Source organism: Panicum virgatum, chromosome 2N (genome assembly GCF_016808335.1).
Source record: "Panicum virgatum strain AP13 chromosome 2N, P.virgatum_v5, whole genome shotgun sequence".
NCBI lineage: Eukaryota > Viridiplantae > Streptophyta > Magnoliopsida > Poales > Poaceae > Panicum > Panicum virgatum.
Genome location: NC_053146.1, coordinates 6,864,378 through 6,878,605, shown reverse-complemented (window position 1 = coordinate 6,878,605; position 14,228 = coordinate 6,864,378). Strand labels below are relative to the sequence as shown.

The 14,228-nt window shown below is 46.5% G+C and overlaps 1 protein-coding gene, 1 long non-coding RNA gene and 1 pseudogene across 2 annotated transcripts; 1 reads left to right on the top strand and 2 right to left on the bottom strand.

Moving 5' to 3' along the window:
• Nucleotides 1-1,363: 1,363 nt before the first annotated feature.
• On the top strand, nucleotides 1,364-3,062 carry LOC120659579. The gene is made up of 2 exons (XM_039937769.1): nucleotides 1,364-1,592; nucleotides 1,681-3,062. The coding sequence occupies exons 1-2, from the start codon at nucleotides 1,506-1,508 to the stop codon at nucleotides 2,182-2,184; spliced, it is 591 nt and encodes a 196-aa protein (XP_039793703.1). The 5' UTR covers nucleotides 1,364-1,505; the 3' UTR covers nucleotides 2,185-3,062.
• Nucleotides 3,063-3,336: 274 nt separating this feature from the next.
• LOC120659580 lies at nucleotides 3,337-4,652 on the bottom strand. Its single transcript, XR_005669103.1, has 2 exons — nucleotides 4,353-4,652; nucleotides 3,337-4,262 (listed from the first exon to the last, which is right to left on the bottom strand). It is a non-coding gene; the product is annotated as an uncharacterized LOC120659580 (long non-coding RNA).
• A 220-nt stretch (nucleotides 4,653-4,872) lies between these two features.
• On the bottom strand, nucleotides 4,873-6,752 carry LOC120659578 (annotated as a pseudogene).
• Nucleotides 6,753-14,228: the final 7,476 nt, after the last annotated feature.

Here is a 14,228-nt window from a genome sequence, read left to right as displayed (position 1 = left end):
CCGGAATCTTCCCAAAAAAAATTTGGGCGAAAATTTTTGGGAACTTCTACGACATTAATTAGGAGTATTAAATATAGATTAATTATAAAACTGATTACATGGATGGATGAGAAATCCCGTGGCGAATCTATTAACCCTAATTAATCAATCACTAGAGATTGTTTACTGTAGCACAAAATGGTCTATTCATAATTAGATTCATCTCGCGATTTTCCTCGGAGGTTATAGAATGAGTTTTGTCAGTTATTCACTTTTAATACTCCTAATTGGTGGTCAAGCGTTCAAAGTTACTGTAGCTCGCGATTTTTTTTTTGGATTTTTTGGATCCATACTTTACAATTTTCAAAGTTTGGGGAAACACTATTACTATTCATCTATTTCGAAACATAACATTACAATTTTTCACTTCTCACAAAAATGACACGGAATACGTATGGAGACAATCAGGGCCTAGCTACAGGTGTAAATGAATACGTATATTGCATTGAAAGCCCTCTGTCCTATCACTAAGTCACGGGCCCTACATGTCATCTTCTTCTTCCTCCTCTCACCATCTTCCCATTGCTGAGCCGCATCCGCCACCGTCGATGGTGAGCAGCAGCAGCACGTGGCCAAGCGGGCGAGCAGCACGTCGAGCTCCGCGTCGACCATGTCCTCCGTTGGCCCTTTGCTCACATACTCCACGCACCACCTGTGTCGCGAGCTCCGCCCTGGCTGCTCGCTTGCGAGCACCGCGCGCTGCCTGGAGCGTGGGCTCCTTGCCAACCGCGTGCTACGCCATCCGCTCGCTCAGCCCTCCTCTCCCTCCCTAGCTTGGCCCCACGTAGATCCGGCGGTTGGCGGCGGCTTCATTGGCTGTGGCGCTCAACCGGCGAATCCGCTCACGCAGCCCGGCCGCCGCTCTCCAGCCGCGCATCTGACCGGCGCTCGCCCCCCAGCTCAGCGCAGCTCGCGACATTCCAGCAGCTCAGCGGAGCAGGGTGAGGCCGGCCAAGCAGAGCGGCGTTCCAGGCCGCAGGGACAGCAGGGGCGTAAAGAAGAAGCCTGGGTAGGAGAGGGGGGGATCTGGCGCATCGCGTCGACCAGCAGCAGCTTGCCGCCGCCGAGCTCCGTTCCTTCGCCATTGACAGCCATGAATGGTGCTCACCAAGAGAAGAGATGAGAAAGAAGAAAATAACATGTGAGGCCCACAAGCAATGTAATATATGTATTCATATATACTTGTAGCTGGGTCTAGGTTGTCTCGTACATATTTAGTGTTATTTTTATGAGAAGTGAAAAATTGTAATGATATGTTTTGAAGTAGACAAATAGTAAAGGCGTTTCTCCGCCTTTGGCAACTAAAACAAACCCTTGCCCCGCTTACTGCATCCCAATTTCGCCGGACGCCGGGAGGCGCGGGCCGCACCAAACGAATCTCCCGCGGCGCCGCCATCTCGTCGCGGCTCCGGCGTGGTGTTCCGACGGCCAGCTCCAGTTCTCCTTCTCCCTACACCACCGATCGGATGGCCCAGCAAGCGACGGAGCAAGGGGGCCGCCACCCACCAGGCGCCGCCGCCGCCGCCGCCGATCCCAACCATCCCCTGCAGACGGTACCCTTTCCCTGCTCCCCAACCCTCCGTTTTTTTTAATTTATCTCGTGCAGTCGTGCGCGTCCCCTCACATCCTCCGCACTGGCAGATCGCTGCGCCCCCCTCCCCTCCTGCCGGCGGCGAGGGCTGCCGCAACGGGAGCGCAGTGGCCGGCCTCCCCGACGACATCCTCCTGGAGATCCTCTCGCGCCTGCCCGTCAAGCCCCTCTCCCGATTCAAGTGCGTCTCCAAAGCCTGGTCCGGCCTCGTCGCCGACTGCCTCAGGAAGATCCCCCGGACCCTGCAAGGTTTCTTCTACTCGGACGACAAGGGCGAGAACAACAACTGCGTGCCTTTCTTGAACCTGCTGGGGAGATCCGTGCCCCCGTCGACACGTCCTTCGCCTTCCTCACGGAGCTGCCCGAGATCGACCAGATCGTCCTCGCGGATTCCTGCAATGGGCTCCTGCTATTTCTGCATATCCGTCCAGGAACATACGAGGAAAAAGGCTATATTGTGTGCAACCCGGCCACCAGGGAATGGGTGCTTGTGCCTAGCACGGGCACTCAGTGCGAGGACAAACATGGATATCCGATCGCCGCCTGCTATTTGATTTTTGATCCAGCCGTCTCCTCAGGATTCAAGCTGGTTCAGTTCTTGTTTCGCACTCACAATGACATGACTTTGTTACAGGTGCACACCTACTCATCTGAAAGTAGAGAATGGAGCAGAAGGTCAGTCGAATGTTGGTCACATCAAACCTTCAAAACCTGGGTCAGGAACACCTTTGTAAACGGTATGCTGCATTTGGCTGTCATACTCAGATCTGATTACCAGGTTGCGATAGTCGCGGTTGATGGGGAAGGGGAGAAGCATAGGGTTATCCGATGGCCGGCGACAATAGTGGAAAGAAAGATGATCTTGGCAATATGACTGAACTTTCGATTTCAGTTCTTGAGAACTATGATACAGATCGATGGATCCTGAAGGATAGTGTGAGCTGCATGCAGCTGTTCGGAGAAGTGGATTGCTATTTTGCTGAATCCACTGTTGGTTTTCATCCAGATCACAACTTGGTCTTCTTTTTCCACCTCTTCAATAGGAAACTGGTTTCATATGACATGGATAGTAAGGAAGTGAGTACTCTGTGCACTCTAGATGGCTGGCTTCCTATTACCCCGTACTCTCCCTATTTTGTGGAGACATCGGCACTTGCCAAGAAGCAATGACACTGTTGCTTGTGGGATACTCCTTGGGCCGTTTGAAAAATATCTTATCTTCCAAGCGTGAAGCAGCTAGCACCTTTGGTTGATCTACTAGGATTAGATGATGCAATTTTGGATAAAATCTATTAGAATTGGGCAATGAGATCTGCTGTTTCTTGGATGTATCCTTCTGATCCTTTTGTTCTGTTTAATGATCTAAGCAAGAAGTTGAGAGGTGAGACATCAGATATTCATATAATTACCGTTACATATGCTAGTTTCTGTATGCAGCTACCCAATTTTATAATTTTTGGCATCATTACTGAATCAGGCTATTGTGCAAGTAAATAAACCTGAAAGTTAACACGATCGAGTACAAGCAACTAACTATTCCTGGAATACCTCGTTCCAGCTCTTCCTGGAATGTGGAGGGAAGGATGCACATTTTTAGAACAGCATGATGTCCACGAAGAAGCTGACAACTTGCTCCATCTCATGGGGTTCTATTGACATAATGGCCTACTAGGGTTGAACTGAAAACAAAAAGGCAAATACAAGTCTGAACATGCAGATTCTACATGGTGTGTTTGTATTATGAAGAGAAACGTGCACTCGTTGGCACTGAGTAGGCTGTTACATCACTTTTTTTTCTTTACATATATCTGACTACTAAGGCCAGCTGAACTGCTTTAGTCAATCAGGTATTGTTTTGAACTCTATCTGAACTCTATATCTGACTGCAACGCTCGTACTAGCAATTTTGGCAATTGAAATGCAATCAGATTCCTTTCACCATACGCTTTGTTCGACTAGCTTGTCAGCCAACTAGCCAGTAGTGTTTTTCTCTCAACATTAGCCAGCCAGCAGTATTTTTTTTACAACAAATCAACACCAGCCACAGTCAGCCGAACAGAGCAAATTGGATGACTACGGCGGAGTTTGCTGCCGCCAGCAGGGCTCGCCGGAGGCGGCGCGATCTCGCCGGGAGCCATGTCGCCGGCCAGAAAACCCCCTGAATCGGATCGATATTACAAATATTTGTATTTAACCCTCTTAATATATGCATATAGCCCCTATTTTGGATTGCAATTAATAATCGCGATCCGAGTATATGCATATAGCCCCTTCCCTGTCCCTGGGATGGAAATGTTTCAAAGCACCCCCTGGTCGGTTCTTGCTCTCTGTCCCCTCGTGACATGAACATGCTAATCATTATTAATAAGATCTTAATCATCTGACCTGAGAGACGTAGATGCCTCATGGGCAGCTGAAGACAACATGCCTGCTTGATGTAGTTGCAGGCTTACTGTAGATGTGCTGGCGTAGATTGTAGATGTGTAGTCCAGGCAGGAGGTTTACAATGGTCCAGGCAGGAGGTTTGCAATGACGGATAGAGTAGGTTCCTGCAATCTTCTCTGAACCAATGGCCTTCCGGAGTCGTTGTCTCCTTGACATCGATTGCTTGTTTATTTGCAACTTGGACTTCCTGCTGATAGTTTCATTTGGATCACTAGGTGTAGACCGAGTGGGTAAATACCTTAACAGAGGGGAAAGCTTTGGTGGTAGCCTCTGCCACCTGCCATGGCGCCGCTGTGGAGGTTGGAGTACGGCGGGGAAGATGTTGTAGAGGCGGCGATGGTGCAGTGGGCTTATCCCCTCTCTTCAGCGGAGTCTAGGATTTTGTGGGGCACCATGGGACGGCGATCTTTGGACCGTGTGCCCCGGCGTGTCCCTTTGACTTTATATATATTGTGCTGTGTGAGAGGGGGGCCACTACCAGTGAACGGCAGGCGCACGCCCGATCAAGGCACGTATGAACTGGAGGAATCGGTCCTTTGATCGATCGGAGATCACACAACTAACACCTGCCTGGCAGCAGCTTCAGGCATCGTCCTTCCGATCCTGTAATCTTCCCCACTTTCGGGGGAGACTGGACTTGGCTGCTCCTCTCTTCTGACTTTCTGAGCCATCCTAGAAGCATTCGTCCAACCCATCGTGTACGCCAAGTAATTGATGCATGAAAATGACAGCCATGAAAAATGGCCGCAAGCCATGGTGTCTGCTTGCACTTGACTGTCTTCTAGCAAATATCCAGAAAAAAAAAACAAGGACAAATTCATTATTTCTCATGAAAATCTCTTGCCTCATGATCTTACATTAATTATTCCACTACACATGACAAGGTATTGAAACTTGTAACATCTTTACATCCTCCAATAATTACACAGTAACTTATGAGCTGAAGAGGAAAAAAACACATATTCAGATACCCTCCTACATATCCCAGCAATGAAAAAAATTTAACAAAGTGTTATTCCACTTTCCGTAGAACGCTTCCTCTTGGCAGTTGTGGTTTTCAGCTCTCGAATCTCACAAGAATAGACATAGCTATAGTAGGGCGGTATCAGAGACTTCCATACTAGGACTTTGAAGTTCCCATGAGGCTTAACGCTTCCATACAGTACATCTTGGAGTCTTAACTTAGGACCTCCTCTTCTGAATAGCATTGATGTTGATGATAAACCACCAAATCTTCAGAAGGTGTAGCCATTCTCCCGAGATGTGTAGGTCTATTCTGCCTCAGAAGATCTAATGGATGCTCAAATCTGGAGACACGCTGCTGGGTGAGCCCTTTAAAGAAGGCCAGAACCTTGAACCAGAATTGCACATCAATGTTATCCCTCAGCAAACGAGAAATGATGTTTGCACCAACAAAGGAACATTTCTGCATCCTGGCTATCTCCATGGCAAAGTGCATGAGCCTAGGGTGCATCTCAGGATCCATGCTTCCAAATGTAAGAGTCTTGAAGAAATACCAGTACGCCTCATGGGACAGATACTTCAGCGTTAGAGCCTGTGTTGATCCAAACTTTACAATATTGTCAAACCGACTTGTAACTATGAGTTTACTACCTCTTGGAGCATACTGTTTAGAAGCAAAATACAACCTATCCAGTGCTTCTTCATTGAGATCCCCATCTAATTCAATGATGACTAGCAATCTTCCATCTTTTTTCATGTCTGACGTGTGATTTTGAAATTTTACAGCGCATCCTTCTCTGAAAGTAGCTAGCTCATCATCTGTGAAACCATGGATGCGGAAAAACAATATTTTTGAGAAATGTCCACGGACTCTTCCATCCTTGCAAACATGAGTGACGAGGGTGCTCTTGCCAACTTGGCATGGTCCGACAATTGGCATGAACTCCAATTCTTCAGCACCATAAGATTGTGAGCGCAACAGGAAGTTGATGACAAGTTCTACTTCCATCTGACGACCAAACATGCAGTTAGACAGCTGGAGATGCATGCTGTAAGGTTGGCGGTACAGGAGAGAACATCTTGTCAAGAACATTACAATGTCATTCGCATCAAGGATCATGGAGCTCAATTTTTCAAGCGTCTCTTGCAGTTCTTTCAAAGCTTGAGCACCTCTACTGGAGAAAAATGGACGCTTTGCAGAAATTATTTTGGACAGAGATGAAGAGCGACTCACAGCCTGATCTTTGTCATCGTCCTCATCTTGATGTTGGCATCTGAAGGTGTCGAGAACATAATGGCCCCGGTGCATGGCGTCTCTGAGCAAATTGAGCCGAAGGAGCATGGCTTGGTTTGTAATGTGCTTCCCCATGGCCTCATCGATGATAACCTGCGCACGGAGGAGAACCCTTTGCAAGCTATCCTCCACAGCGAGCGCTGGCGGCTTGGAGACCTTGTTGATAATGAAATTTATAGACCTAGAGGTCAGGTCACCCAGGATCGCAGAAAGGAGAAGTTCCATTTGGGGTTCTCAGGACTAGAAGTTATAGAACACAGCAGATGGGAAAGACAACAAAACAGCAAGTTTAGTCTACTATGTTTCTTATCAAAACTCCATGGTGAGCAGGGATGTAAAAGAACAACGACCAAGCTCAACGGTTAAACTGAAATAGTCAATGGTCCATGCAAACAGTATTTGACGTTTGGGGCTGTTTTCTCTGTCACTTGATTGTTCTGATGATTGACGTTTTTTTGTTTTTGCACTTGGCTAGTGGCTGCTAGCTAAGAAAAGAAATAGCTATTGACTATTTGAGTCACTGAGCCTGATGTTTTGATGTGCTATGTATATAGTTGCCCTGCAACATGGTAATTATTCTGCCCTGTTTCTAGTCCAAATTTTACCCTGTTTCTTAAGTCTTGAATCTCAGATAGATGTCTTAATCAAATACAACTTCAGTCCTCACACTTTGAATTGATTTAACTAAAGCATTGCTCTTGCTTTTTACGTGTAACAAATGTATAGACAAGTAATTTTTATATATCAATCATGTTTGCAAATTCTGTGCCTGTGTTCTGGTATTCTATTGTGTATAAGGAGCTTAATTACACAGAGGGAGACAGATAAGACTATGTTATATAACTCCCGTTGACCCTGTTGGATCCATTACACTATTTTGTAACTAGTAGTTCCCCAATGAAGACCATCCTATCTGAAACTGAAATCACAGGTGAAATTTATCCCTCTTTTTTCTTGAGGCCAGGGGCGAGCCTAGGATTTCAAACATGGGTATTCAAAACATTGAAGAGAAATTTTTTTAATAGCCTAAACCTAATTTTTGGCATGTCTAATTGATTGTAGCATCAATTAACACTAATTGTATATTAATTATATCTAATTTTTTCTTCTGACTTATGCAACTAATACTTTTAGACTGACATACAACAAGTGAAGAAGCATAACTAAATTTTGGTGGGAGGGCCGGAGGGGTGGTGGTGGGCTATTTTATTTTCGAACCTCTATCACATTGTTGTGGTGTTCATTTTTCATTCTTTTTTCATATACTTGAGAATACTACATATATAAAACTTTTGGTCAAAAACAATGGGTATTCAAGTGAATACCCTTGCTCCCACTTGGGCCCGCCCCTGCTTGAGGCCAGCACCATAAAAAGAGGAGCGCACAAAGAGACATGAATGTATGCTGCTGATGTGGCCCGCATATTTATCTCACCATAGAGCAAGCAAGAAATCATACAATGCTCGAGGAATTGGACATCTTAAGAAAATAATGTATAGAGGCATCTAATGCTCAAGAGCTTCATGCAGCAACTCCCTAAAGAAAAGAAGGGCAAAGATGATGGCGTGAGCAAGCATCATTACTGAATCCGGCTGTTGCGCAAGTAAATAAACCTGAAAGCTAACATGATCGAGTACAAGCATCTAACTGAATATCTCATTCCAGCTCCTAAACCCTAAACCCTAAACATAACCAGTCTGGCTATAACTCTAAACCCTAAACCCTAAATCCTAAACCCTAAACCCTAAACCCTAACCCTAAACTCTAAACCCATAACCCTAAACCCTAAACCCTAAACCCTAAACCCTAAAGGTGGTTCTCAAGTTTGTCGAGAAGTATGATATGAGACAAAGCAATCAAGGTTTTGTTTAGATGTAAAATTCAAAATTCCAAAACTATATTGCGGCACATGCATGAAGTATTAAATTTAGATAAAATAAAAAACTAATTGCATAGTTTGCTTGTAAATTAGACAATAAATTACTACAGTAAACATATGCTAATGACAGATTAATTAGTCTTAATAAATTCATTTCATAGTTTACAGATGAGTTCAGTAATTAGTTTAGTGATTAGTCTATATTTAATATTTCAAATATGCAAAGATTTCATTTCAAAAACTTTATACGGGGCATCTAAACGAGCCCCAAGATGGGATTTGCCCCTCTCTGCTTGAGAGGGATATCTCTGGTCCCTCGAGTGATCAGATCAAGAAGTGCATGGCCATGTTAGGTGCTGGGTTCTCGGCATCTTTGTCACCCAAGCAGAAAGCATAAACAGTGAACTCCGAACGAAGGTAAGCAAAAATGCCAAGAGATAGAACTTCGCCTTCGTTAAAAGTTCTTGTACAGAATATGTTCGGTGGGAGTATTTATACCATAACCTTTTGTTACATCATGATGAAAATGCCCCCGGTCCCCCGAAATATTCGGATAAATATTCCAGGCGAAGGGTAATTGCACTGAGGTTAGAGTGTACAACTTGTCTACCCCAACTGGAGCGTGCTCTTCACGCCACCCCAAAGGATGAAGTCACCTTCGGGGGGACTTTCGGGTCTTGACAGCCACCTTCAAGGGTCGTCGTCCAGCTTCACCGGCGTGGACCACCTTCGGGAATACCTTCGGGTCTTGATGGTCACCTTCGAGGGTGGTCGCCCAGCTTCGCCGGCATGGTCTACCTTCGGGGCCGCCTTCGGGAATACCTTCGGGTCTTGACTGTCACCTTCGAGGTACCAGGAAGTCAAGGAGACCTCATAACCTTCGGACTCTGCCTTCGGGGGCCCTCCGGGTCCTGAGGGTGGCGATCCCCAAAAGTAGCCCCTTGCGCGCGAGGGCCGACCTCGACGGGCCAAACCCTCGAAACTTAATCACCTGAAAACATCTCCCCCAGGCGTCAGAGGTTGGCACGAGTCTAAGGTTAGATTTTTACACGTGTCAATCTGAGATTGGTTGACGTTTGGTCTTCTTCTCGTTTTTGACACTCGAAGTTACTGTACACTTTTACCTCCCTATATAAGGGGGGTGCAGGGCGTCACTTTCACGCTTGCTGAGCTTTGCGAACCTTCGTCGCTTTCGCCCAGCTAACACGTGTTGATCACCTATTTGCTATTGGCTTCGCCGAATTTTTGAGAAGTTCGCAGGTTTCCAAAAGCTTCACCAGGCTTCAGTTCTCTGTAGGTTTTTTTTTGTTTTTTTACGTGAACTCAATTTGCTATTTTGCTTTTGTCATAGATGGCTCAAGTAAAAGTGACCGCTAAGGAGGTCGACGAAGCCGGAGCTGCGACTCTTGTTGAGGAAAGGACCCATATGTCTGAGGGGGAAGAAGACATTTCCCAAGTTGACGCCGATCCATCAGAATTGATGGGTCGCGAGAAACTAGAGCCGACGCTGAGGTTCGGGCTGGTGTCCGCGGCGCTCATAGCATCTTATGTGGACAAGGGTTATTTTGGTGAGGGCATTTGTCGTGCCCCCAAGGAGAGGAGACCCCGGACCCTCATGATGGGGAATATGTTGTCTTTCGCGACTTCTTTATTGTTGGGCTTCGTTTGCCCCTGGATCCTGTCGTGCCAAAGCTGTTGGCGAGGTTTAAGGTTAGGATCCAGCAGCTGACACCAAATGCCATAGTGTTCTTTGTTACAGCAATCTAGTTGAGCATCTATGTTGTGTCATTGTGTGCAAGTACAGCTGTATAAATTTGCTTAGTCTGTGCACTCTGTGTGGTGCTTGAGAAGTTTGAAGGTGCTCCTCCTGAAATTGGATCACAAGAGGATTCATCATAGTTCTTCGTTGCTTTGAGCTCCAGGTTTTGGAGGTTATCCTTCACATAGAGTTGTACAAGATAAGACATAGGTGACTTGGGAGCAAAAATCTGGAAGTTACAGTAAAGAATTAGAGAAGAAAAAGCCCCCCACTTTCATGTGTTGCTGAGATCATGTTGAGTCTTGTCAGCACAAGTTAGAACTGCAGGGAGTATCTACCTTCCTTTATGTGAAGCAACTTGAATCCTATTTCAACACCTGTAGCTTCTGTACACACAAATATCCAGATCCCCTGAATTAGGCTGATTTGGAATCAATTTCAGGCCTGGCCTATTTGGCTGCCCCACGAATTGGAAATGGAGATTCTAGCCCTTTCCATAGTTTGGAATGTTGGCCTGGATCAAATTCGGAGAAAATTGGTATTTGATGCCTCTCAAAAGTGGGCTTCGTTGAAATGTCTCCTTTGGAGTGGGCTTCGCTGGAAAGGGTGCATCAAATGGGATCAAACTGCTAGAATGGACTATAGCGATTTTGTAACTTTATTTACAGAGTCTGAATCAACATGACCATACAACATTACTACTTTGCCCCTGGCCAGTTTGTAATAGATTGAATGTTGTTCTTTTCCGTTTGGACGTTCGCTTCTTATCTCTTCTGTGCGGACGAATGCGCTCAGCTTAACAAAAAAAGAAGAAGAAAAAACTGCGGCATCCTAGATACCTGCAAATGTTGGCCGCAGGCCCATGTTCTCACAAAGCCAAATTTTCTGACTGATTGAAAACCCGGACTTTGATACAGCTGCAAATTGTCATTGAATAACATAGATAATACTTGTTCAATTCATTTCTCACACAGACTGTACAGTTCACAATTCTTGTTCACATACGAAAAGATACATGCTCAGGGAATGCCCTAATACTTTTAGTTCACATTTCACTTGGTCTTCAACTTCCTTGGAATCAACTTTTTTGCTGGTGATATATTGGGGGGTGAATTTTGCACGGTTGCCTGCTCAGTGCTCACCTCCATCTTCTCCCATTAGCATAGCAAGTCGATTGCAAATGTGATATTGCGAGGCATATTTCAGCTTTTAATTACATCAACACAACAACAATAAATTGATAGCATTCCTAACTTTAGTCACCCTCGGGGGGCTGTCTTGCAATATTGACTCTTTAGTTGGCTTTGATGGACTTGGGACAGCAACAATGTTTTCCTGAACATTTGGGGTTGCACCATTGTCATCTATATGTGCTTCGTTTTCATGGACATTTGCGGCTGCATTGTCATCTATATTTATCTTGGTCTTTTACTTTTTCTGGCTTGGTACTTTAGCTTTTTCACCATACTTGTTCTTTCTTAGCTTTCTCTTCCTGCAAAATCAAAATAAAATGGTTGTAGCAAGTTTGGCACAACAATAAATTAAAAAGATGTATTGTGTTCTTGACTTTTCTTTGTGCCATTAAGTCGGCACTTGTAACTAGTATCACCGTGGCCCAACTCTCCACATCCCTTGCACTTTCTTTTGCCTCTAATCATCTTCTTTTTAAATTTGTCAGCCTCCTTGGCAGCCTCCTTGTCAACCTCCTTGGTATCCCTGTTTCCTTGTAGCTTGTAAGTACATATAGAACTGTCAGGAGTAAAAAATGGTCAATGGAGAAATGGTAGTATGGTACATTATACTACAAATTGATTTCTGTTGCTGCATGCTAGTTAACTGCATTAGGATTGTGCAAACTATATTTAGTAGCAGAATATGCAGTGAAATCAACTTCCTGCACTTGGTGATATTACCCTTTTGTTAAATGATCTACCATGAAGTATATACTTGTGTGCTCTCTGTTTTGGTTTATTTGTATCACCATATCAGAAACCTAATGCCTGTTCATGCCATAACTGCATTACTTATTTTTACTCCTTTTAGTCTGAGGTGTGATTCCCACTTGTACATTGCAGAAAATCAAGGATGTTAGTTGATACAACCAGAGGGTGTGAAATTTTGGGATTCAATAAATCTTGTATATTGCAAAGGTCATGCTGTTGGGGAGGCAGCGAGGACAGCAGCTGAGACCTAAAAACAGACTACTTAAGTTCTTACTGGATTGTTAAAGAGATACCCAGCTTGGATGATCATGTTACTTAGATTTGTTTAATTTTCTCACTTCTAGTTGACACGAATTAATGTCTTTGTAGGCCATAACGTCTCTGCAGGCGCTTCCAAATGGAGGCTGATGAGACAGCTCAGGAAAAGTGAAGATTTATCTGGGCGTGTGTGAACATGAGATTCATGTAGTATCTGTTTTCTGGAGATGTTGTGCGAGAAATGAATAGATTTTTTTCATATTTGTGTATTCAGTACTTTAAAATCATCCGAACATGATATGGAACTTGATTCGTGGTAAATGATTCCAGAATATCCAAACAAAATGAATTGAATCAAATTCTTGGTAATCCATTTCTTGTTGAATCTAATTTCTAGAATACTTCATGGAATGAGTTTCAATTCCAGCTATCCAAAACGAGCCCTTAGGCCAATCTCAGTGGAAGGGTCATGGGAGTGTCATGAGTATTAAATTTGCTGATATGGCAGAAGAGAGAGAAGAGGGAGTGTCATGGAATGTGAGAGGAGTGTCATCACCTCCTCCGGCTCGGTTACCTAGTTCACAGTCTAGTTAATCGTGCGATGACACTCCTCACTAAGACTGCCCTTAGAGAATTATTCCTGATGACTCTTCGTTGCCTCATCGAGAGCAAGGATAATAATTTAGCCCGCTGCCGACTGTAAGGATACTTGCAGCATACCTGTCAGCCTACTTGTACAGTGATTAGTCTATTCATCAGTAATGTATGGCCCACATGTCTCTTACAAAAGTTTTTTTGGTTCTTGTGTCAAAGCCGACTATAAGGGGGTCTTTCGGAGAGCTGCACTCCACCAAATTTGACTCCACTCCACTTTTTTTTTCCAAACACATCACTCAGGTCCACTCCATTCCACCCAAATATCAGCTCCACTCCACCAAAAACCTAGAGCTCCTTGCTCCACCAAAATGTGGAGCTAGTGCAGTTAGGGAATATTACCCACCTACCACTGATTACTCACTTCTCATAACCTTTCGAATAGAAAAAGTCACCATCCCAACAACCCAGACACGTTTGCTGCCCACAACCGCTTGGAGCTTGCCGCCACCGCCCCCGCCGGGCTCACCGCCCTAGCTGCCCGGAGAGCTCGCACCGCCGAGGCTCGCCGCCGCCACCACCGCCTGGGATCGCTGCTGTCGCCGCCGCTCGGGCTCGCCGCCCCCGCCCCCGCCCAGGCTCGCCGCTGCCGTTGCCTGGAGCTCGTGCCCCTACCTGGCGCCCACCGAAGCTCCTCGCGCCGCACCTCCGGGGCTACTGCCGTCGCCCGAGCTCGGATCGCACCACCTACTGGGGCCCTCCCGCCGCCGCCCGAACTCGGCGTCGCGCCGCACTAGGAGTCGCGCCGCTGCCTCCCAAGCTCCGGTCCCGCCATGGTGAGGGCATTCGACCAGCCCGCCATGGACCTGGATGTCGAGGGTCGCTGCCGTCACGCCCTTCGAGCGGAGGTCGGAGTTCGTCCGGGGCTCGCGCTCCCTGCCGCCTGTGCTCCCGCCACCGAGGCTCGCGGCTGGCCGCCGCCGGGGCTCGCGACGACCCCGCCCCCTGGGCTCGCAGCCGTGCGGCGGCCGGGGCTCGCGGCGACCCCGCCCCATCTGAATCTCACCTGCTCCATCCCCCTCCGCATGGCGCCTGTGATGGGCTGAAGCGGACGGCGGCGGCGGGTGCGGGGGCCGCGGCCGCGCAGACCGTGACGCTGCCCGCGCCGGCTGTGCGGGAAGCGGTGCACATGGCCTTGTGGGAGGCCGAGGCCACAGCGCAGAGCGAGCATGGAAAGAGATGGAGATTGAAGACAACCTGACAAGCGGGGCCGTGTGGAAGTGAGAGGAGTTTAGATGTGCCTAACTGGGGTTGTTGCTTGCACATTGGGGCCGACAGGGTGGAGAGAACTAGGTTTATGGGATTTATGGAGTGGAGCTCTCCCAAACATGTTGAGAAGAGATTGAGGGAGTGGAGCTAAATGGTGGAGTGGAGTTTGTGGAGTGGAGCATGGTTTTTTTTGG